This window comes from Hyla sarda, chromosome 3 (assembly GCF_029499605.1).
Source record: "Hyla sarda isolate aHylSar1 chromosome 3, aHylSar1.hap1, whole genome shotgun sequence".
In the NCBI taxonomy this organism is placed as follows: Eukaryota; Metazoa; Chordata; class Amphibia; order Anura; family Hylidae; genus Hyla; species Hyla sarda.
Window position 1 is genome coordinate 173,126,269 of NC_079191.1, and position 25,400 is coordinate 173,151,668.

The following is a 25,400-nucleotide window of genomic DNA, read 5'->3' on the forward strand; positions in this document are numbered from 1 at the left end:
CAAAGTGATGGTTGCCGGAGGACTGACAGTAGCCTCTGTTGTCATGGCAACAGATCAGTCTTTACCTAAGGTAGTGATTGATCTATCCTATGTCTGACAGGCATAGGCATAATCCAATGCAGTACAGAGGCGTGCTCCATTGAATTATGTGTATAATAGTAAAAAATAAAAAAATAAAAAATTAGGTAAAATGTGAAAATAATTAAATAATAAATGTGAAAAAAATAATAAAATAAATTATATATTACACCCCAAAACACACCCAAAAACAGTCCCCCCAAAAAACGTCAACATGTCCCGCAAAAAAGTCCTCACAATTGCATCAGTGGGAAAATAAAAAAGTTATGGCTCACAGAATACGGTGACTTACAAACGTGATTTTTTTTTTGTAACATCATAACCGTATCAACCTGTAGAGTATAGTTAACATCATGTCATGACCAACGACCTAAACATTTTTTATAAAAAAGAACCGCAGAATAGATTTTTTTTTTATGTATACCACCTCATAAAAAATAAAACGATCAGTGTTACATGTACCCCAGAATGGTACCAATGAAAGCGTCAACTTGTCTCCCAAAAATATTATTGCACACCAAGGCCACTGCAACTTTATATGATGCCAACAAAATATCCTAAACTAAAAGGAGGCCCCAAAATCCACACAGCTTGCCTTCATGTCTGAGGCCTGTGTGAAAGACACATAGCGCATAAAGGCAACATATGGGATATTTCTAAATCTGTCAGAAATCAGGGAATAAATCTTGAGTTGTATTTCTTTGTCAACACCTATTGTGTTACAGAAAAAAATGGATTAAAATGAAAAAGTTGCAAAAAAATGAAATTTTAAAATTCAGCCTCCACTTTGCTCCCCCCCCCCCCCTGTCTGTCTCTGCCTATTTCCCATCTATCCCTAAACCCCCCCTCCCTGTCTTTACCCTTTTTTTTTTTAAACAATATTAAAAATGGCTTTTTGTCTGCCTGGTAGTGTGCTCACTACCAGGCAGACTTCACCAGCAGGCGTGACGTCACTGATGCCTGCTGGGGCCAACTTCCGCCCTTAGTTCATCTACACAGGGTGCCTCCAGCTGTTTCACCACTACAACTCCCAGCTTGCCCTGACATCTATTGGATGTCAGGGCATGCTGGGAATTGTAGTGGGGGAAAAAACTGGAGGCACCCTGTGTTAAAAACAATAACTTTCCATGGCCGCAGCGCAACCCTAACCCCGCCGCCGCAGCGCAACGCGAAACCCGCCTGGCCCGGCCCCCGCCTCTGTACCCCGTTACCCGAACTCCGCCATGCAACCCGCTCCCCCCAAAGATGACATACCATAGTGCAGGACAGCAGCTACAGAATGGCGGCAGGCGGGGCAAGCGTGCGAATCCAGGGAGCAGGGGAACCTAGTCTAGCCACTGCCTGTTGTTTGGGTCCTGCCATTGCTCTCCTCATCCCTTGATGCAATCTCCCTGGGATTTCTCCTTGACGGTGTTGATTGTGCGACACTGACACCACAGTCTCCTAGAGTGACCTCCCTGTGCATCGTACCGGGTCTCTGCTGAGTTCACTTTTGTGTTTTTGTTTTTTCCCCTCTGTTCCGTCCTGACGGGATGTTGCTTTGGAGTGCTCGGGTCTCCTCCGGACCGCTAGGGTCAAACACTGGTTAGTCTCCTTGTATTGAACACTATCCTAGACTGCTGTGGCGTGCCTTCTTTTTTGGCTTGGCCCTCCTGGTTCTTTGGGCCTCAGTGATTCCATTGTGGGCAGTCCTTCTGTACCACACTTCTGCTTGTCTCGACACGGAAGTTTGTCTCCCGGAGCGTGTCTCGGCCATTGGGTTTCCTTCCCCTTCCGGTACAAGTCTTCCAGGAGCTGCAGGCAGGGGCTTTGGGTTTCCAGATGTTTGGGTCATTGCTCTTATGCTCCAGCCCTCTCTAGAGCCGGTTTCCCTTTTTTCTTTTTTCCAGTGTTGTTCTGGTTTCCACCTTCGGAGCTCACTTTCTGTTCAGGCATACTCTGCTCTTCCTGGTTTTTTTTTTTTCTGCCATGTTCTCTTTAATCGGTCAAATCTGGACGGGTTCTCTTGTTGTGCCCTTTTCCATTTTAGTTTTCTAGCCGGGCTTGCCCTTTGTCTAGTTCTGTGTTCCTCACCCAGGATGGTTCTGGCCTGGCTGGCTTCCTAGTCGACCTTTTCTCTTCTCTCTTTATGGACCGTAGACTTAGTCACTGCATACGACAGTCCCATTCCTTGGCGTCCTAGCCCATCTTCAGGGATGGGGTATCTTCCAGGAGCTTAGTTTCCAGGCCTCAGTTGTCTCTGGCCTGGGGTCTTGTCCGCGGGCCTTACAGACGAGTGGGTTCGGTCTCTGACTTCCCCTTTTTTTCTAGTGGTTGTTCCTACCCTAGGGGACTGCTTTGGTACATCCCATCAGTAAGGTGTCCCCCAATAAAGAGAGACCGGGAAAAGGAGATATATTTTTTATTTTTTTTTTGCTTACCGTAAAATTTCTCTCGTAGCCTTCATTGGGGGACACAACACCCACCCATATCTTCCTTTTTTTTTTTTTTTTTCAGGGTCGTTTTCTGGGATTCTTTTATGGGGTCCTTCAGAATTTTGTCTTGGTTGGCTTCTCCTACTGCTTTGTGACAAAACTGATTACCTCACTTCCAGTGGGCGGGCATATTCTGCCAGGGAGGAGCCAACTTTTTTTCTTTCTAGTGTCAGCGCCTCCTAATGGCAAGAGCATATACCAATCAGTAAGGTGTCCCCCAATGAAGTCTACAAGAAAATGAGATTTTTTTATGGTAAGCACCAAAAAATCTCCCCTTTTCACTATTTGGATCGCTGGAGTGCCATCTTTACCTAATTTTTGTTGAGTTTTTGTTTGGAGTGAGACTTTGGTCAGGTCCTTCACATTGCCGCTACACCACTTCACTGCTCAAAAAAAAATAACGGGAACACTAAGATAACACATCCTACATATGAATGAATTAACTAATCATATGAAATACTTTTGTCTTTACATAGTTGAATGTGCTGACAACAAAATCGCACAAAAATTATCAATGGAGATCAAATTTATCAACCCATGGAGGTCTGGATATGGAGTCTCACTCAAAATCAAAGTGGAAAACCACACTACAGGCTGATCCAACTTTGATGTAATGTCCTTTTAAAACAAGTCAAAATAAGGCTCAAAAGTTTGTGTGGCCTCCACGTTCCCGTATGACCTCCCTACAATGCCTGGGCATGCTCCTGATGAGGTTGCGGATGGTCTCTTGAGGGATGTCCGCCCAGACCTGGACTAAAGCATCTGCCAACTCCTGGACAGTCTGTGGTGCAATGTGGCTTTGGTGGATGGAGCGAGACATGATGTCCCAGATGTGCTCAATTGGATTCAGGTCTGGGGAACGGGTGGGCCAGTCCATAGCATCAATGCCTTCCTTTTGCAGGAACTGCTGACACACTCCTGCCACTTGAGGTCTAATCTAGCATGGTCTTGCATTAGGAAGAACCCAGGGCCAACAACACCTGCATATGGTCTCACAAGTGGTCTGAGGATCTCATCTCGGTACCTAATGGCAGTCAGGCTACCTCTGGCAAGCACACGGAGGGCTGTACGGCCCCCAAAGAAATGCCACTCCACACATTACTGACCCACTCCTAAACCGGTCAGGCTGAAGGATGTTGCAGGCAGCAGAATGTTCTCCACGGCGTCTCCAGACTCTGTCATGTCTGTCACATGTGCTCAGTGTGAACCTGCTTTCATCTGTGAAGGGCACAGGGCGCCAGTGGCGAATCTTGCCAATCTTGGTGTTCTCTGGCAAATGCCAAATGTCCTGCACATTTCCCGTATGGAACCATATACATGTGCGTTTCCCATTGACGTCCATGTTAAAAAAAACGTATGCGGTTGCAGTACGTTTTTTAAACCGGAGACAAAATCGTGGTCAATCATGGTTTTGACTCCGGTTTAAAAACCGTACTGCAACCGCATACATTTTTTTTTTTTAACATGGACGTCAATGGGAAACGCACATGTATACGGTTCCATACGGGAAAAACGTATATATTTTTACTTTGCACATGCGCATTTGAATCCTAAAGTCCCCACCCAAGACCCCTCCCATTAAAAATGGACAAAATTTTCAAAAACTTATGGTTTTTTTTTTCTATAAAAACTGACTGAACTGTATGCACTTTTAAAAACTCATACGGTTTACTTTTTTCCCATACTGTTTCATACGTTTTTTGCCATACGGTTTTCTTTAGAAAAACGGATTGAAAACAGTATGGCAAAAACGTGATGTGAACCCAGCCTTAGGCTCTAAGCACAACCCCCACCTGTGGACATTGGGCCCTCATGTTTCTGACCGTTTGAGTGGACACATGTACATTTGTGGCCTGCTGGAGGTCATTTTGCAGGGCTCTGGCAGTGCTCCTCCTGCTCCTCCTTGCACAAAGGCAGAGGTAGTGGTCCTGCTGCTAGGTTGTTGCCCTCCTACGGCCTCCTCCTAGTCTCCTGATGTACTGGCCTGTCTCCTGGCAGCGCCTCCATGCTCTGGACACTATGCTGACAGACACAGCCAACCTTCTTTCCACAACTTGCATTGATGTGCCATCCTGGATAAGCTGCACTACCTGAGCCACTTGTGTGGGTTGTAGACTCGGTCTCATGCTACCACTAGAGTGAAAGCGCCGCCTGCATTCAAAAGTGACTAAAACATCAGCCAGGAAGCATAGGAACTGAGAAATGGTCTGTGGTCACATCCTGCAGAACCACTCCTTTATTGGGGGTGTCTTGCTAATTGCCTATAATTTCCACATGTTGTCTGTACCATTTGCCCAACAGCATGTGAAATTGAATGTCAATCAGTGTTGCTTCCTGAGGGGATTTCACAGAAGTGTGATTGACTTGGAGTTACATTGTGTTTTAAGTGTTCCCTTTATTTTTTTGAGCAGTGTGTGTGTGTGTGTGTGTGTGTGTGTGTGTATGTGTATGTTTATATGAGATATATATTGTGACAGTGTGGCAAGGGAAGGGTGTATTTCCCTAGCTAACCCTGGAGAAACCTCCACCTGTGGCCTAATTAATGAGGTAGCAGAAAGGGGAAGTGTGTTTAAAAGGAAGTTAGGGTAAGTTCAGATTTTCTGCACTTATTTAGCTGTGGATCTACTGCTGAAGGACCTCTGTATGCTGCCTTTCCATGTGCCTGCTTGGAGTGGCAATACACTGCTACGAGCAGACTTACTGCGATGTGCGAGTCACCGCGCGCATGCGCAGTATACTCTGTGGACGCGATACACAGCAAGAGGTTGCAAACGCTGTGTGTGAACAGTGAGTAGAAAGTTGCAGGGAGGCATAAGTTTAACTGGTCTGGAAAAGCCCACCAGTGCATAGTCAGGGCATGCTAGACAGTCTAGGTTTTTTTTTGTTCCTGTTTTATTTATCCTGCAACCTGTCTAATAAAGCTGGCGGGGGGCCGGACTTGCATAAAGAACTGTTGTTTGCCAGTTTATTGTGATTGAAGTGGAAACATGTCCTGTGGCGGTGTCAAGGACGATCCCAGGGAGAAATCCTTACAAAAAATAAATATATATAATATATATACACACATATACATTTTAGCTATTATATTGCCATTTCCATTTTTGAGCCTCCAATGTTTTTTTTTGTTTTTTTTACTTTGATTTACAGCAAAACCTACAGCCCAGAAAATTATTTAATTTGCATATTTTTGGTTTGTTAAAGCCCCTTAGAAATTAAACAAACTTAGTTAAAAAATAAATAAATAAATGAACTGTTGGGTTTGTAAGGGTGCTTTCACACAGCCACCAATTGTGCAAGTTTTCCCACTTAAGATGAGAGGCCTGTCATTTTCATCATAGGTATACCTCAACTATGAGAGACATGAGAAAAAAATGTATTTGCAAATTATGGTGGGAAATAAGTATTTGGTCAATAACAAAAGTTCATCTCTATACTTTGTTATATACCCTTTGTTGGCAATGACAGAGGTCAAACGTTTTCTGTAAGTCTTCACAGGGTTTTCACACACTGTTGCTGGTATTTTGGCCCATTCCTCCATGCAGATCTCCTCTAGAGCAGTGATGTTTTGGTGCTGTTGCTGGGCAACACGGACTTTCAACTCTCCAAAGGTTTTCTATGGGGTTGAGATCTGGAGACTGGCTTCTTATGAAGCCACTCCTTCGTTGCCCGGGCGGTGTGTTTGGGATCATTGTGATGCTGAAAGACCCAGCCATGTTTCATCTTCAATACCCTTGCTGATGGAAGGAGGTTTTCACTCACGATAAGGTCCCCTTACCTAGCTTCGGCTGTCTCCCGGGGTCTTCTGCTCTGGAAAATTCCCCTCCCCCAATAAAAATGAAAATTGTCTGTTTTTCCCATTTTACCCCCAAAAAGCATACATTTTTTTTTTAATAAACCTATTTGGTATCGCCGCGTGCGTAAATGTCCAAACTATCAAAATATAATGTGAATGATCCCCTACGGTGAATGGCGTAAACGTAAAAAATTAAAGTCCACAAATCCTGCTTTTTTGTCACATTTTATTAAAAAAAAATTAATAAAAAATGATCTAAAAGTTTGATATATGCAAATCTGGTATCTAAAAAAAAGTACAGATGACGGCGTAAAAAATGAGCCCTCATACCGCCCTATATACGGAAAAATGAAAAAGTTTAGGTAGTCAAAATAGGGCGATTTTAGATTACTGATTTTGTACAAAAATATAAAAGTATTTAGCCATGGGTATCATTTTAATCGTATTGACCCACAGAATAAAGAACACCTATCATTTTTAGCGTAAAGTGTACATTGTGAAAACAAAACCCTCCAAAATGTGCAAGATTTTGGTTTTCATTTAAATTTCCTCCCTAAAAAAAATTTTTGGGGGGGTTCGTCGTACATTTTTATGGTAAAATGAGAGGTTTCATTACAAAGTAAAATTGGTCACGCAAAAAACAAACCCTTATATGGGTCTGTACATGGAAATATAAAGGAGTTATGGATTTTAGAAGGCGAGGAGGAAAAAATGAAAACGCAAAAATTAAATTGGCCTGGTTCTTGAGGGGAAAATGGGCTTGGTCATTAAGGGGTTAAAACCTTTGAGATTGACATCACCTGGTCTTCCCAGATGATGATTGAGAACAATCCATGACACTGGCAGGTCCCAGCTTTTCAAAGGGGACAGTGCATGCTATAAATTCTGCAGGGTGCCCAAACTTTTGCAGACACCATTTTTTTTTTTTTCTGCTTTTTTGAAAGTGTAAATGATGGAAATAAAATCTAACTTTTGTTGACGTATAAGAATGTCTAATCTGTAATTTGATGCCTTTTGGAGATTTTTCCATCTTTCCTTGGCTTCTTTATGCACATTAATACAAATTTTTACCTGGGGTGCCTAAACTTTTGATCCTCACTGTGTATACCTATGATGAAAATTACAGGCCTCTCGTCTTTTTAAGTGGGAGAACCTGCACAATTGGTGGCTGACTAAATACTTTTCCCCCCCCCACTGTAAGTCCTATCAGTTGAGATCCCATCTTTAGAAAATTGCTGATCACATAATTCTATAGAATTATCTTCAACCAGCTTGACCTGCTTAGTTACCAAATGATTAGCTGCTCTCAGGGGCCATTGCTGTTAGGTTCCTTTAAATGTAGAATGTTATAGATGGGGGAACCTGGAGCTTTTATCCTTTTTTTTTTATTTTATTTAATTTTTTTTATAGTAATATTTAATATTTTTCTTTATTTTCACCTAGTCTAGCCTTATCTGCCAAACTGATCCTGCGGTATTGGCATCTAATTCTTCCCTTGACAAGAACCAGAACCATGTCTCAGAAAGCAAAGCCTCCAAAGGGCAAAGGCGAAGTGTCTGGAAATGAAAATTCTGATGCAGGTCAGGAAAATGACTCCAAGAAAAAGTCATTGACTGCATCCAAAAGCCAAGGGAAAAGAAAACCTCAAGAAAATAAGAGCAAGTCTAAAGCAATATCTGAAGCAAGTAGTAGTGAGACCTCAGATGTCGACGCCAAGAAGAGGAAGATGCAAGATGTCGGTGGAGATCTCTCAGAGGCAGTGAAGAAGTTTCGCTCAAGTGTTGGTACTTCTGTGTCTGAGTTCAAGTTTAACAAGAAGAGGGTTCGGTTGGTTTCTGCCGAGGCGGACCTGGAAGATGATGCCCTGGGTATAGTGTACTGGATGTCGAGAGATCAGAGAGTTGAAGGTAAATAAATTACCTGAGGGAATTAAAACTCAAAAGTTAACTTAATTCTGCAGGTCAGTAAAATTACAGCAAAACCGAATTTATATATTATTTTCCTACTTTTAAATAAATTTTAAAAACTGCAGTCAACCTCCAAGTTAGTACGTTTTGGCACCTATAAAAAAAAGCTTGTGTTGGGGGTGTAATACACACACACACACATATATATATATATATATATATATATATATATATATATATACATACCGTATTTATCGGCGTATAACACGCACTTTTTAGGCTAAAATTTTTAGCCTAAAGTCTATGTGCGTGTTATACGCCGATACCGCCCCAGGAAAGGCAGGGGGAGAGAGGCAGTCGCTGCCCGCTTCTCTCCCCCTGCCTTCCCTGGGGTCTAGAGCCCTGCTGCTGGCCCTTCTCACCCCCTGGCTATCGGCGCCGCTGCCCGTTCTGTCCCCCTGACTATCGGTACCGGCGTCGATAGCCAGGGGGAGAGAAGGGGCAGCGGCACCCATTGCCGGCGCCGCTGCCCCGTTGCCTCCCCCCATCCCCAGTGGCATAATTACCTGAGTCGGGTCCGCGCTGCTGCAGGCCTCCGGCGTGCGTCCCCTTCGTCGTTGCTATGCGCTGCGCGGCGCATGACGTCAGTACGCCGCGCCGTGCATAGCAACGACGCAGGGGACGCACGCCGGAGGCCTGCAGCAGCGCGGACCCGACTCAGGTAATTATGCCACCGGGGATGGGGGGAGGCAACAGGGCAGCGGCGCCGGCAATGGGTGCCGCTGCCCCTTCTCTCCCCCTGGCTGTCGGCGCTGCTTCTCTCCCCCTGGCTATCGGCGCCGGCAGTGGGGCGCTGGTACCGATAGTCAGGGGGACAGAACGGGCAGCTGCGCCGATAGCCAGGGGGAGAGAAGGGCCGGCAGCAGGGCTCTAGACCCCAGGAAAGGCAGGGGGAGAGAAGCGGGCAGCGACTGCCTCTCTCCCCCTGCCTTTCCTGGGGATGTATCGGGGTATACACGCGCACACACGCACCCTCATTTTACCATGGATATTTGGGTAAAAAACTTTTTTTACCCAAATATCCTTGGTAAAATGAGTGTGCGTGTTATAGGCCGGTGCGTGGTATACCCCCATAAATACGGTGTGTGTGTGTGTGTGTATATATATATATATATATATATATGTATGTATGTATGTATGTATATATATATATATATATATATATATATATATATACATACATACATAAATATATAATATAAATTTTTTTTTAATTTTTTTTATAGAATGGTATCTATGCATAGCAGCAAAAGAGTCAGTATTTAAATAAGGGAGGCGTCTGTATTTAAATGAGTTGGAAGCCCTTATGTTTTTAAAATATGGAGCTATAATAATCCATTACCATCCTTCAGTTGTGTCACATGGGGAGGGCAGGGGACAAACAGACACAGGACAGGACTGGCACACTTGTCAACTATCAGTTTAGGAGCCATGGTCATTGATGAGGAGAATCTGCTGCATAAACACGTTTCTCCAAACTTAAGATTCTTTGCTGTGTTCTGAAGAATTGTTGCTTGTCTCTTCCAGATAACTGGGCCTTTCTGTATGCTCAGCGCCTGGCTCTGAAGCAAAAGCTACCTCTGCATGTTGTCTTCTGTTTAGTTCCAAAGTTTTTGGAAGCTACCATCCGACACTATGGCTTTATGTTGAAAGGCCTGCAAGAAGTTGCTGAGGTATGTGTTAGTTTTTTATTAAATTTAGTTTCATTGAAAAGAACACATCTGGCATCACATTTACAGAGTGCAAAATAGTAAGGAAAAAAACCTTTTATAAGGCTCAGATATAGAAAGAGCAAAAAGGCAACCTGAAGAAGTCATACCTTACTAAGGCGCACATACCATACAGTATATGTGAAACCTGGTGAACTCACAGGGGCACTCTCAGCTAAGACAGGTACAGAACAGATGGCTCAATAGTTACATTTTGTGATGGAGAAGAGTACATAAGACAAATTGTAGAACACTGCGGTAGGGGTAAGGCACAAGACAGTGCCCAAACCTTGTCAACATTCTCAGGACATTTTGTGTTTTTTATAAACAATCCAGGGAACTTTCTGGGGATATGTTAACTAAAATGTACATCTCAAACTGTCTGTTTTTAGGATTGTAAAAGCCTCAACATTCCCTTCCATTTGCTTACTGGATATGCCAAAGATGTTCTCCCGGACTTTGTGAAACAACATGGCATTGGTGGGGTGGTGACTGACTTTGCTCCTCTGCGTGTCCCTTTGCAGTGGGTGTCGGATGTCTGTGAACGCTTACCTAAAGATGTACCTCTTGTTCAGGTGAATTTTAAAATCACACATGTAACACATCCATATGCCCTATTAATGAATATAGACATTTTATAGGGGGCCCCGTGCTTTTGTTCCTTCTCTGTCTGTAAATATAGAGAGCTGCTGTTGCTCTAATCAACTGGAGCTGTGAATGTACTAAAATGGTTGGCCCTTCAACAGAATAATTGCCTTGTAATACTATGTATTACATGCATCAGCTGCTTAAAGGGGTACTATGGAGGAAAAACTTTTTTTTTTTTTCAAATCAATTAGTACAATAAAGTTAAACAGATTAGTAAATTACTTTTTATTTTAAAATCTTAATCCTTCCAGTACTTATCAGCTGCTGTATTCTCTTGAGGAAGTTGTCTAGTTGTTTCCATTCTGACCACAGTGCTCTCTGCTGACAGCTCTGTCTGCGTCAGGAACTGTCCAGAGCAGAAGTTTGCTATCGGGATTTGCGCTTGCTATAGACCATGCAAAGGCAACCTTAGGCAGTGCAGATGTTTTGGACTGCCTCTCCCATGATGCTCTTACAGCCAAAATGCTTCAAAAGCATCATGGGAAATGTAGCTATAGACTGTTATAGACTGTTCTTGACATGGTCAGAGGTGTCAGCAGAGAGCACTGTGGTCAGGCTGGAAATAACTACACAACTTCCTCTGGACCATACAGCAGCTAATAAGTACTGGAAGGGTTCATTCTCTTTTATTTTTATTTTTAAATAGAAGTAATTTTACTTTACTTTATTGCACTAGTTGATTTGAAAACATTTTCATTCCTCCAGAGTATCCCTTTTATGGAGTATTCCGTCCATAGACATCTTATCCCCTATCCAAAGGATAAGATGTCTGATAAGGGGATAAGATGTCTGATCGCGGGGGGTCCTGCCGCTGGGACAGCTGCCACGCCCCTCCCATAGATGTGAATGGAGGGAGTGCGGCATAATGTCACGTCGCGAGTCCTGGAGAAACAGAGGTTTCCAAGACTGGAGGAACAGCCTGGCATAGGCATCTTAGCAGCCCAATCAGACATCTTATCCCCGATTCTTTGGATAGTGGATCAGGTGTCTATGGCTGGAATACCCCTTTAAGGAGGCATTTTTAGCTGTATGCAGCTTTCCTAACAAAATAAAACCATGTTTTATATTAATTTGGTTATTAACCACTTAAGGACCAAGGGCGTACAGGTACGCCCTGACGTCCTGGTACTTAAAGCGCAACTGTTATGAGTTTTTAGCCCCCCAGACTACTACAATGTTACAGATGTCCATAACATGAGTGTAACCATATCTTTTTATGGGTTTTCCTCCTTCTTTTATAACTTATAAAATACATTTATCCAGCAGTCAGGCACAGTCGGATAGGCGTGGCTTGGGGTTCTCAAAGCCCCGCCGCTGCCACGCCTATCCTCTCCTTTCAGTGCTGGGATCACTGTATAGTAAGACACAGCGCAGGCACCCCTCCCTTCCTCTAGTACGGCACCTGCGCAGTGAGCGCATAGGCAGCGGGAGCGAGCGCTCACTCTGTCAATGCACTGCGATGCCAGCGCTGAAAGGAGAGGATAGGCATGGCGGCGGGGCTTTGTGAACCCCAAGCCATGCCTATCCGACTGTGCCTGACCACTGGATAAATGTATTTTATAAGTTATAAAAGGAGGAAAACCCATAAAGGTATGGTTACACTCACATTATGGAAATCTGTAACAACATTGTAGTAGTCTGGAGGGCTAAAATCTCATGACAGTTGCGCTTTAAGGACCAAGGGCGTACCTGTACGCTCGTGGGAATTCAGGTTCCACTACCCTGCTGGGCGGTGATCGAGGCTGGCAGGGGTCTCCTCCCTTTGCCTGGCCAGGCTGGGTTCCCCTCAGGAGTGGCGGACAGGAGCAGCAGGAGCGCGGTGGTGGTGCAGGCGGCAGGATACAGCAGGAGGTGAGTCCTGTTCACCTCCTTCTGTTGCTTAGCAACAACTCTCAGCATTCACAACTAATGGGCATGCTGGGAGTTGTAGTTTTGCAACAGCTGGAGTTCCAACTACAACTCCCAGCATGCCCTTTGGTAGTATGTGAATGCTGGGGTGTTTTTTTTTTTTTTGTTAAGCAACAGCTGGAGGCACATTTTTCAATGAAAGTGTACCTCCAGCTGTTGCATAACTGCAACTCCCAGTAAGCATGGACAGACGAAGGGCATGCTGGGAGTTTCAGCAGCGTGTCTCCAGCTGTTGCAAAACTACAAATCTCAGTATGCCCTTCGGCTGTCAATGCATGCTGAGAGTTGCAGTTTTGCAACAGCTGAAGGCACACTGGTTGTGAAACAGTTTGTGTCCTAACTCAGTGTTTCGCAACTCCCAGCATGCACTGACAGTGTACATGCTGGGAGTAGTAGTTTTGCAACAGCTGGAGGCACACTGGTTGCCAAACACTGAGTTAAGTAATAAACTCTGTGTTTCACAACCAATGTGCCTCCAGCTGTTGCATAACTACAACTCCCAGCATGTATGGTCTGTCAGTGTACATTGACACGGGCGGGAGTTTACAGCGAGTTTACTGCTGCAAGTTTGAGATGCAAACACAAAATAAAATAAAAAAACAACTCCCAGCATTGCCAGACAGCTACTGACTGTCAAGGCATGCTGGGAGTTTTGCAACAGCTGGGGACACCCTGTTAGGAAAACACTGCTGTAGGTTATTTTGGTGGCGGATGCAAATCCCCAATTTAGGCCTCATATGCGCATGGTGCTCTCTCGCTTTGGAGCCGTGTCGTATTTCAAGGCAAGTTTAGTGCCACATGTGGGGTATTTCCGTACTTGGGAGAAATTGCGTTACAAATTTTGGGGAGATTTTTTTTCTCCTTTTACCCCTTATGAAAAGGTAAAGTTGGAGTCTATACCGGCATGTTAGTGTCAATTTTTTTTTTTTTTTTTTTTTTTTTTTTTTTATAACACTAACATGCTAATGTTGCCCCTTACTTTGAATTTTCACAAGCGGTAAAAGGAAAAAAAGACCCCCAAAATTTGTAACACAATTTCTCCTGAGTATAGAAATACCCCATATGTGGACGCAAAGTTCTCTGCGGGCGCACAACATGGCTCAGAAGTGAGATAAACAATAAATAAATACCCACGTGTGATCTCATTTTGGAAACTACACCCCTTACAGAACGTAACAAGGGGTATAGTGAGCCTTAACACTCCACAAGTGTTTGACGAATTTTCTTTAAAGTTGGATGTGAAAATGAAGAAAAAAATGTTTTACTAAAATGCTGGTGTTACCCTATATTTTTCATTTTCACAAGAGAAAATCGGAAAAAAGTCCCCCAAAATTTGTAACCCCATTTCTTCTGAGTAAGAGCATACCCCATATGTGGATGTAAAGTGCTCTACAGGTGCATTACAATGCTCAGAAGAGAGAGAGCACTATTGGGCTTTTGGAGAGAGAATGTGTCTGAAATTGAAGGCCATGTGTGTTTACAAAGCCCCCCCCCCCCCCCCGACCCAATTTTGGAAACTACACCCCTCACGGAATGTAATAAGGGGTGCAGTGAGCATTTGCACCCCACAGGTCTCTGACATTTCCACAGCCCACTGTTCCATCTGTCAAATGCCAGTGGGGTGTAAATGCTCACTGCAGCCCTTATTAAATTCTGTGAGGGGTGTAGTTTCCAAAATGGGGTCATATGTGGGGAGGGGGGGTCCACTTTTCTGGTAGCACAGGGGCTTTTCTCTCTCTGAAAGTTCAATGGCGCTCCTCTTCTGAGCATTGTAGTTTGCCCGCAGAGCACTTTACATCCACACATGGGGTATTTCCTTACTAGAGAAAAGGGGTTACAAATTTTGGGGGCCATTTTCTCCTATTACCTCTTGTAAAAATTGTAAATTTGAAGTTTTTATAATGGAGTAATTTATGGGGTATTTCTAATATAAAAGCCCCTCAAATCCACTTCAAACTGAACTGGTCCCTGAAACATTCCGATTTAGAAAATTTGTGAAAAATTGGAAAATTGCTGCTATACTGAAGCTCTCTGATGTCTTCCAAAAGTAAAAACATGTCCACTTTATGATGCAAACATAAAGTAGACATATTGTATATGTGAATCAATATATAATTTATTTGGGATGTCCATTTTCCTTATAAGCAGAGAGTTTCAAAGTAAAAAAAATGCTACATTTTCAACTTTTTTATTACATTTTGGAATTTTTCACCAAGAAATGATGCAAGCTTAGACAAAAATTTACCACTAACATAAAGTAGAAAATGTCACGAAAAAACAATCTCTGAATCAGAATGAAGAGTAAAAGCATCCCAGAGTTATTATTGCTTAAAGTGAAAGTGGTCAGATGTGCAAAAAATGGCCGGGTCCTTAAGGGGTTAATCTGAAATTGCACAATAGTTGTGAATCGTGCAGGCACAGGCTTTGGGGCCTTTTTCACCTGTTTACTAATAGTTCTATGTATCAGGGCTTTGGCTTTTTCATTTTCAGGTGGATGCCCATAATATTGTTCCCTGCTGGGTTGCCTCCAATAAACAGGAGTATGGAGCCCGTACCATTCGGAGGAAAATTCATGACCAGCTTTCTCAGTTCCTTACAGAATTCCCTCCCGTTATAACACACCCATACACCTCAAAACTGGAGGCTGAGGTTAGTACTAATATTGGTAAATTCAATTGATAAAACGAAAAAAACAATTTTCATTCACTCTTTCAGGGGATTCTGAGTTCATTGATTAGGTCGGGTCATCTGTTCAGGATCCTCATCTCATGGGCAAAGTGGAGAGTGAAGTTAAAGGGGTACTCCGCTGCTCAGCGTTTGGAACAAACTGTTATGAACTCTGGAGCCGGTGCCAGGAGCTCGTGACGTCATAGCCCTGCCCCCTCATGTCACGTCCCGCCCCCTCAATGCAAGGCTATCGGAGAGAGCGTGACTACTGTCACGCCCCCTCCCATAGACTTACATTGAGGGGGCAGGGCTATGACATCACAAGCTCCAGCGTTCAGAACAGTTTGTTCCAAACGCTGAGCAGCGGAGTACCCCTTTAAATACTTACTGTCTGGTTTACTCACAGATACTGATCACTGGGATTCCCAGTAGGGGGATATTTTGTGATCAGTTTCTTACCATTCTAACAAATAGGCACTGTCCAAAGAGGAGAAGCTCTTTAAACACATTGAGGGAGATTTCTCAAAACCTGTATAGAGGTACAGTAGTGCGTTTGCAACCAATCAGATCACTTCTTTCATTTTTCAGAGGTCTTTTAAAAAATAAAAGATGCAATCTGGTGGCTATAGGCTACTGCACTACTGTTCCTCTACACAGGTGTAGATAAATCTCCATGATTTATTAAAATGTGTGTGAGGAAAAACTAGTTTCCCCAAAACAACCAATCACAGCTCAGCTTTCACTTCAGGTTTTTAATTACAGTTACTAAATACAACGCCAGGAAAGGATCTGAAGAGAGATAAGGCGTCTTTTTTTTCTTTTAAGTGTCCCCATATAGATGTTCTTTGTTTTGAATTCAATAATTTCAATTAAAACCTAAAGGGGTACTCCGGTGGAAAACACATTTATTTATTTTTTTATCAACTGGTGCCAGAAAGTTAAACATATTTGTAAATTACTTCTATATAAAATCTTAATCCTTCCAGTTCTTATCAGCTGCTGTATACTACAGACGAAGTGGTATAGTTCTTTCAAGTCTGACCGCAGTGCGCTCTGCTGACACCTCTGTCCATGTCAGGAACTGTCCAGGGCAGGAGACGTTTGCTATGGGGATTTGCTTGTACTCTGGACAGTTCCTGACATGGACAGAGGTGTCAGCAGAGAGCACTGTGGTCAGACTGAAAAGAACTATACAACTTCCTCTGTAATATACAGCAGCTGATAAGTACTGTAAGGATTAAGATTTTTAAATAGAAGTAATTTACAAATCTGATTAACTTTCTGGCACCAGTTGATTTGAAAACATTTCTTTTTCTCCAGAGTACCCCTTTAAGCCCCTTTCACGTGAAGTGTGTTTGAGCTTTTTTTGGGGAAAAGCACAGAAATAAAATAACCTTGTTTACTCCACTGAAGACTATGTATAAAAGCCCACTATTCCCAGGTGGGCTATTTAACTGTAAATTGTCTAGTTAAAGAAGTACTCTGGGTTAGGGAAATATATACCCTATCCTAAGGATAGGGGATAAGTGTTAAATGGCGGGGGGTCTGACCACTGGGACCTCCCGTGATCTCCTGTACTGCGCCCAACTCTTCTCATAAATGGAGGCATGTCGACTACTGCATAAAGTGGTGGCCAACACGCCCCCTCCATGCATCTCTATGGAAGAGCCGGAGCGCTGCACTCTGTTATCTCAAGGTCTCTCATAGAGATGCAGGGAGGGGGCGATTTGTGAGGTGGTTGACAGGGCTCTAATTCATGAGAAGAGCTGGGGCGCTGTACGGGAGATCGTGGGGGGGCCCAGTGGTTGGACCCCGTGCTATTTGACATTTATCCCCTATCCTTAGGATAGAAGATACATTTCCCTCACCCATAGTACCCCTTTAATACTTGTAAGAAGGGATAGGTGGTATAATTTGTTGATTAGGTACTAATGCTCTGGTGTGTTTCGTCCTCCAGCCTATAGACTGGGATAAGTGCTATGCCAGTTTAGAAGTGGATCGTACAGTTAAGGAAGTAGAATGGGCAAAACCAGGTTCAAAGGCAGGAATAAACATGCTCCACTCATTTATAACAGAACGGCTCAAATATTTTAACACTGACCGAAACAATCCAAACCGGCAAGCGCTAAGCAACCTGTCTCCGTGGTTTCATTTTGGTAAGTTGAAAAAAGTTAATAAGATTATTTTTTTTAAATGTATGTTCCTATGCTCACAATTTTAGTTTTACATCTAGATTTTACTGAGTTATTCTACAATAAAACTTTAGACTGGTCCCTCATTCATGTATCTGCAAAGTTGGAATGTCCCTGAATACCCTACTTGTTGAGGGTCTTGACATATATTTAAGGGCATCTATGTATCCAGCGCTGAACAATAATCGTATATAGGAAAGCAAAAAATAGTAGAAAAACGGATAAGGCTCAATTGATACTAAATGACACTGGCTAGACTGAGCAACCCAACCCAACACCTATATTAAATATGCAAGGAAAGTAAAATTATATGTTGGAGTTCAAAAATCTATAGATATTGGGATAATAATTTATTTAATATATATAAAATAACATACATAAATGGGTGGTTCACAAGACCCTTGTGAAACCACCCCTTTAAAATAGCCACAAAAAAAATCACATGTATATATTGCACTGTGTAGGTATTACATATAGCCAATACGTAGAATACCACCAATTATAGTCACTAGTTAGTGGAATTACATACAATAGTCTATTATAGCTGAGCTGGGAACGTTTATGATTCCAGAATAAAGTGCATAACTCCAGATAATTGTATTAAATCCAAGTAAATGTCTGTACCAGTTCCAGGCTTGGAAATAAGGTGCAATGAGTGTTTGTGTGTCTAATCCTTATATCGTAGATTCCGCACATGCAATATATCGCACTGATAATTATCCAAACAGACAAGGTGTTGTACAGGACGATATCTGTCCGATATCTCAGTATTAAGATTAGTAGATTAGTAGATTGTATTCAACTCACCCTATTAGGGTCAATAGATCTGGTGCTGTGCACCTCTCACCTCGTGGGGGCTCCGGGTGTCTGAGTAGATAGTTGCGCTGTGTATCTGTAGATATTGGCGGCACAGCCGGCTGGATTAGCGATCCCCGCATGCTCGAGCTCTGTGTTTGTCAGCTGTAGATAGTGTGAAGACTTCGCTAGCAGCACTGGGTTAGCGTCCTTGTGGATGATACCCACACTGTATAACTACTGCCGAAGAAAGGACCTATGGCTGGTTCTGAAACGCGTCCAGTTTCTAGCACTGTATACTAAGTCTAGGAATACCACCTATAGCTTAATATTTTTTCGCTACCACAAATATCCACCTATACTGAGCTGTTGTCAATCACATGGAACCATCCTCTGTCATCAGAGTGATCCAAGCGCATCATCCTCCATCATCCTCTGTCATCAGAGTGATCCGAGCGCACGCTCAGCATCCACAAGGACGTTAGCCCAGTGCTGCTGAGAGCGCGAGCATACGGGGATCGCTAATCCAGCTGGCCGCGCCGCCAACATCTACAGATACACAGCGCAATTATCTACTCACAGACACCCGGAGCCCCTACGAGGTGAGAGGTGCATAGCACCAGATCTATTGATCCTAGGAGGGTGATTTGAATACAATCTACTTATCGTTGTGTCGGACAATATTATCACTAAGAGAGATCGGGCAGATATCGCCCTGAACAACACCTTGTCTGTTTGGATAATTATCAGTGCCGGAATGTGCGATAAAAGGATTAGACACTCATTGCACCTTATTTCCAAGCCTGGAACTGGTACAGACATTTACCTGGATATAATACAATTATCTGGAGTTATGCACTTTATTGTGGAATCTCAAAAGTTCCCAGCTCAGCTATAATAGACTATTGTATCGAATTCGACTAGTGACTATAATTGGTAGTATTCTATGTATTGGCTATATGTAATACCTACACAGTGCAATATTCATGTGATTTTTATTTGTGGCTATTTTTAAGGGGTGGTTTCAAAAGGGCCTTGTGAACCATCCATTTATGTATGTTATTTTATATATATTAAATAATTATCCTAATATCTATAGACTTTTGAGCTCCAACATACTATTATTTTACTTATTTAGGAAAACTTAACTATGCTACTATATTGTAAGGATCCTGCTGAACATGTGCTTTAATAAAGGCTATGTGACAATAAATAGTCGAACGTTGCACTACTTTGTAAACTTTTATGAACTATGATCTGTAAGAAGTCTCCCAGAACATAGTATGTAAATGTTGTTCAGCTTTTCCAGGCAACCAATTCCTTTTACATCCTTACCATTATGGCAGCATCCCACAGCCGTACAGCTGTGAAATATATGTAATATACTGGCGCTGTTTTTCAGGCCATGAATCACTGGAAATGAATGCATGCATGTGTTTTATATGGTTCTATCTCAGGTCAGCTGTCTGTGCAGCGAGCAATCCTGGAGGTGCAGAAATATCGCAGCAAATACAAGGAGTCTGTGGACAGCTTTGTGGAGGAGGCGGTAGTGAGAAGAGAGCTGGCAGACAACTTTTGTTACTACAACAAAAACTATGACAAAGTGGAAGGTACGGAATTACTTGTGTGAAATAGAATGTAACACGTTGTCACTTTGCTGCATGTTGAGGGGAATTTGCATTAAAGGGGTAGTCCAGTGGTGAAAAACTTATCCCCTATCCTAAGGATAGGGGATAAGTTTGAGATCGCGGGGGGTCCGACCGCTGGGGCCCCCTGCGATCTCTCTGTACGGGGCCCCGGCTCTCCGCCGAGATAGCGGGTGTCGACCCCCGCACGAGGCGGCGGCCGACACGCCCCCTCAATACATCTCTATGGCAGAGCCGGAGATTGCCGAAGGCAGCGCTTCGGCTCTGCCATAGAGTTGTATTGAGGGGGCGTGTCGGCCGCTGCCTCGTGCGGAGGTCGACACGCCCCCTTCCAGCGGGCTGTCGGGGCTCCATACAGGAGATCGCGGGGGGCCCCAGGGGTCGGACCCCCCGCGATCTGCAACTTATCCCCTATCCTTAGGATAGGGGATAAGTTGCTCACCACTGAATCACCACTGGACTACTCCTTTAAAGGCTTATGGAGGAGGGATTGAATACGTGATACACAATTGGGTTTCATCACAGGCCAACCTTGTGCTGTATTTGGTGACATGCTGTCATTGTGCAAAGGTTACTGTGTGTTAGGGTTTGCAGAGGGGTTCCTATTGGGTTCCTTGCTACTGTCAATGTATAGCTGATCAAACTGACAATAGTGGTCTTATCTTAACTGGACATTCTCGGTCGCTCTTCATTGGGGGACACCTTACTGATGGGTATATGCTCTTGCCACTAGGAGGCGCTGACACTAGGAAAAAAAGTAGTCTCCTCCCTGGCAGGATATACCCGCCCACTGGAAGTGAGGTAACCAGTTTTAGCTAGTGTCAGCAGGAGGCAAGACACAGGTTTTTTTCAGTTTGTTTTTTTCCTAGTTTCAGTCTGAAGTTTAGTTTTTCTCTCCTTTGTTGTTTTTTCTAGCGTGGGGCAACTGGAGCATGGCGCTGCCTGATCCTCCACCTGCGAGCTAGGGGGAAGGTGCATTGCTGGATGAGCCGTTAACCCCTCCTCGCCAACAACCAGCGCCTGGCGGTGTACCCTGGGTCCGAGTCCCCCATTTGCCCCTGTTTGCCAGGCTGGCCTAAGGCAGGTGGCTAAAGGCAGGTGGCCCTAGCTGGTTGAAGCCTTCGAGGGTGAGGGTGAGTATACAACCCCCCCCTCCCGGGAAGTCAGGCAGCTCCTCCTGTCCAGCTCGTGCGCTGTTGGGGACGTCCCTACACACCATGCTGCTTAGCTCCGCCCTCCTTCTCCGCTGTGTGGTCGGCGGCGCTCCGTTAACGAGCAGATCTTTGCTCAGAGGCAGAGCCCGATGGGAGCTCGCTGTCCCGGCCCGCAACGTCCCCTGCCTCAGTGCTGTTGGCCGGCCAGCAGGCGCATTTATAGCGTGCTGATTTGAGCCGTCGCTGCTCCAGGGGCTTCTGCATATGGGACATATGCTCTTTGTATGTGCGTGTGTTAGTATTCCTTGGGCACTCACACCTTTTTGGTGTGGTTTGGCACCCCCTTGTGGCCCATACTTTTCTTGCACTCTGATTTCTGTCGCTTAAAGCATCCTTATTTATGCATTGCTGCTCACGGCCAGGGGTCATATGCAAACCGCTGTGGCAGGTTGTTGCCGGGGCTTCGCGTTTTCCTTGGATGCTGCCGGGGGATATATTCGAGCACTCTGCTCACAAAATGTGCAAGCCCCTTTGCGTTCCTGTCGGACGCTCAGGTTTCCTTTTGAGATTGCGCTTCTGTCAGGTCTGCCGGTCACCCATCCTAGGGGTGTTCCTGGCAGGTCATGCTATATGATTCCCTTCTCCACAGGCTACCGCTTCTGCGGCTAGTGCTCTGGATCCCCACATTCAGCGGAGGGTCTCCATGGGAGTGTTCCTGCGTGGGCATGGATTGGTTCTGTTACCTTAATGCCAGACAGTAGTCTCGCATGTCACGGTTGCCGCGTCTGCGGCTGGCGCTCCGGTACCTCACTGCAGTGCGAGGTGTCCGAAGGAATGCTCCGTTTTATACTATGGACCCATACCAGTAAGCCAGACTATGTCTGTGTGGTTTCCCCTGCCGTCTGTCTCTCATCACACAGCTGTTGTGTCTGCGGCTGGAGTCCAGTACCTCACTACTGAACGAGGTGTCCGATGGAGTGACCCGTTGTCTACTATGGACCCATACCAGCAAGCCAAACAGTGGTCTGCATGGTTCCCTCTGCCGCCTGTCACACATCACACTGCCGATATATCTGCGGCTGGAGTTCTGGTACCTCACTACTGAGCAAGGTATCCGATGGAGTGACCGTTGTCTACTATGGATCTATACCAGTGAACCAGACAGTGGTCTGCGTGGTTCCTACATTGCCTATCACACGGGTGATGTAGCTGCGGCTAGAGTTCCTGAACCTCTACTGCGAGGTGCCCGACGGCATGACTTGTTGTCCTCTATGAACCATACCAGTCAGACAGTGGTCTGCTTGATTCCTCTGCTGCCTGTCACACATCAATCGGCAGATGTATCTGCGGCTGGAGTTCCGGTACCTCACTACTGTGCGAGATGTCTGATGGAGTTACCCGTTGGCTACTATGGTTGCATACCAGTACGCCAGACTGAGGTCTGCATGGTTTCCTATACCGCCTGTCACACATCACATGGCTAATGTAGCTGCGGCTACAGTTCCGATACCTCACCACTGTGTGTCGGATGGCTCCGTGGGCCTTCTACAATGCACCACATGCTGGTTTGTAGGGTTACCTACTTTCCAGGTCCCTCTCTGCATGCCTGCTACTCTGTCTGAAGGCTGGTATTTCACTTCACTGTGTTTCCGTATGCGGGACCCGGCGTGGCCATGGTCCCCATGCCACATAACCAGACTGTCTGCATGGTTTTCTAATCCACCAGGTCTCCTCCTCCATTTCTGCCCCGGCTGCAGTCTGGTGTCTCTTTCCAGGTGACCTTCCACAATAAGGGGGTTCCGGTGGGTACATGGGACCTTTTTCTACCTGTACAGTCCAACTGTGTCTGAATGATTCCTGCTTCACATACTCTTCTTCTCTTGATTCTGCTCCTGCAGTCTTGGTGTGTGGCACCGTTAGGGGATCAGGTGTGGGTTTTTTTCTGCAGGCTCCAGGGACTTTCTCAGCCACAGCAGCATCACTCTGTTCCCCTTCCTAAGGTTCCAATGTTGGGCTGCTAGAGGCATACCTCCCTTCCTGCAGGGCCTTTTGGATGCATGCGGCTTCTTTCGTGTCTGCAGTCTTGGTACCCCACTACTCGTGGGGTACCCGTGTCTGTGCCCCTCCATGTGATAAGGCCGCTCTGTCGGGTAGAGCCTACATTTCCTTCTGTTTTGTGGGGTGTGCCTCGGGGCTTCCTGGCAATTTGTTTCTGCAGTTCTCTTGCATGGTTCCTGCTGGGACGACACAGTCAGTTCTGCTCCTCCTTATATCCCTAGGTACCTCTGGGGTTTCTGTCCAGGGTGGCTCGGGCACCTACTCTGTTGCCTTAATCATCGTCCGGACTGGCTCTCCATAAATCATGAATTTTTGCACAGCTCCAGTGGACCCCCTGGGGACATGAGGTGGCTCCTCCATGCAGCAATGGGTTGTCGCTGGGGCTTGGGGGCTACGTCCTCCCAGTTCTGTGGCTGTGGGGCAGCATTTCTCTTCTCCTACTGTGTCTGGCACACCTGCCACTCCCCTTCCACAGGGGGTACAGGATCAGGTTGCTTGACATGGTCAGTTCCTGAGTTTCATCTCGGTCACCCTTGTTTTCTCTCCTCTAGGGGGACTATTTTTTTGTTGTGCTTTTTCTACAGCTGAGATTATACCATTTCCCTTTTCCCACTATATAGGTGGGGTATATGGCTGGGCCCTTGTTTTTTTCTGGGAGCGCTTTTTCTGTCCACCTTTGCAGCCTGGCTCTCTTTTTGTTTTTTGGTTATCTACTGCTGCTCACGCGGCCTTGACTCTCTCCTCTTTTGGAGGTGTTTATCTTGTATGGCTGGCGACAGCTGGTCTAGCCACCGTCTGTTGTTGGGGTCCTGCCGTTGCTCTTCTCATCCCTTTGCGCAATATCCCTGGAAGGGTGTGTTCGTCCTTCACTTTTCTCTGTGTCAGTTGTACTCCACTGTCACCATAGTCTTCTGGAGTTACCTTCCGGTGCCCAGTACCTGAGAATCCTGGCTGGGTCCTCTTTTGTTTCCTCCTCCGTTCCCGTTATGGCAGGACTTTTCTTTGTGTGCTCTGGTCCGCTCGGACCACTGGGATCATAGACCGGTTAGTCCTGTCCTAGGCTGTGGTGGCATGCCTTCCTTTCAGGCGACTCTTCCGGTCCTTGGGTCTCAGGGATGGTTGAGGTCTCGGGCATGTGTAGTGACCCTGTCCGGGCTCCTCCACGATCCCTTTTAGTGATGCGATCGTTCTGTCCTGCACTTCTTCCCTACTGGAAATTTCCACAGGGAAGCTTGTCGTCCGTAGAGTTTTTGCGGACGTCTGTCTTCCTTCCTCTTCTCGTATGAGTCTTCCAGGTGATTCAGGAACCTCAAACTCCCATGTTGGCCACTCCAGTGTTCTGGGATGTTCCTTTTTCGTGGTCTTCCGCTTGTTCCTTGGCCATTTGATTTACGGGTTAGTCTTCCGGGTGCATTAGACATCTCTAGTTTCCATGTCTGTCTCTCCGGTACTCTGGATGCCCCCTTTTCAGGGCGCTCTGCTCCCTTCTTCCTTCAGGGTTCTTGTCCTCCGGAGTTAGGGAGTGTTCAGGTCATCCGTATTACACCAGCCCGGCTACTGTCGCTTTCCGGGTACTCATGGTGGGCCCCTGGGACAGGGTTTTTTCGGTCTGCAGCTGTTCAGGTCGTTGTTCACATACACCAGACCTTCTTGTCTCGTTATATGGCCCGTGGACGGGGGATCTTCCGGGAGCCCAATTGCTGGGCCTAGTTTGTCTCTGGCCTGGGGGCTCATCCGCAGGCCTTGTGATTTCGGTCTCGGGACTGATTCCTTTTCTCTGGTGTTTGTTTTTCCCACCCTGTGGGAATGCTTTGGTACGTCCCATCAGTAAGGTGTCCCCCAATGAAAAGCGACCGAGAAAAGGAGATTTTTTTTTTTTTATACCCACCGTAAAATCTCTTTCTCGTAGCTTTCATTGGGGGACACCGCACCCACCGATTTCTTCACTTTTTGTCCAGATGATCCTATCCGGTTGTGTTTTTTTTAAATCCGAGATTCTTTTCTAGGGTCCTTCAGACATATTCTTGGTTGGCTTCTCCTACTGCTTTGTGACAAAGCTGGTTACCTCACTTCCAGTGGGCGGGTATATCCCGCCAGGGAGGAGCCAACTTTTTTTTTCCTATTGTCAACGCCTCCTAGTGGCAAGAGCATATACCCATCAGTAAGGTGTCCCCCAATGAAGGCTACAAAGATTTTACGGTGAGTACAAAAAAAAAATCTCCTTTTTGTTAACATGTAACTAAGACTCAAGTGCCCAGGGGTGCTCCCCAGCACAGTTAGCCAGCCCTGTGCCCATAGGCAGCCTAGTGGC

General features: G+C 45.2%; 1 protein-coding gene across 5 annotated transcripts in view; it reads left to right on the plus strand.

The window, feature by feature from the left end:
- The window catches only part of LOC130361880 (deoxyribodipyrimidine photo-lyase-like), a 53,518-nt gene that overhangs the window by 21,983 nt on the left and 6,135 nt on the right, over positions 1-25,400 (plus strand). For 3 of the 5 annotated variants that reach the window (XM_056565509.1, XM_056565506.1, XM_056565508.1), the window contains exons 3-8: positions 7,794-8,252; positions 9,840-9,985; positions 10,414-10,596; positions 15,068-15,226; positions 17,202-17,400; positions 19,689-19,841. In XM_056565509.1, the coding sequence (XP_056421484.1) occupies positions 7,859-8,252; positions 9,840-9,985; positions 10,414-10,596; positions 15,068-15,226; positions 17,202-17,400; positions 19,689-19,841 (1,234 nt within the window). In that variant the 5' untranslated portion in view covers positions 7,794-7,858. Of the gene's footprint in view, positions 1-7,788; positions 8,253-9,839; positions 9,986-10,413; positions 10,597-15,067; positions 15,227-17,201; positions 17,401-19,688; positions 19,842-25,400 lie in introns of all 5 variants that reach the window. The other 2 variants (XM_056565505.1, XM_056565507.1) reach the window with 1 other exon arrangement.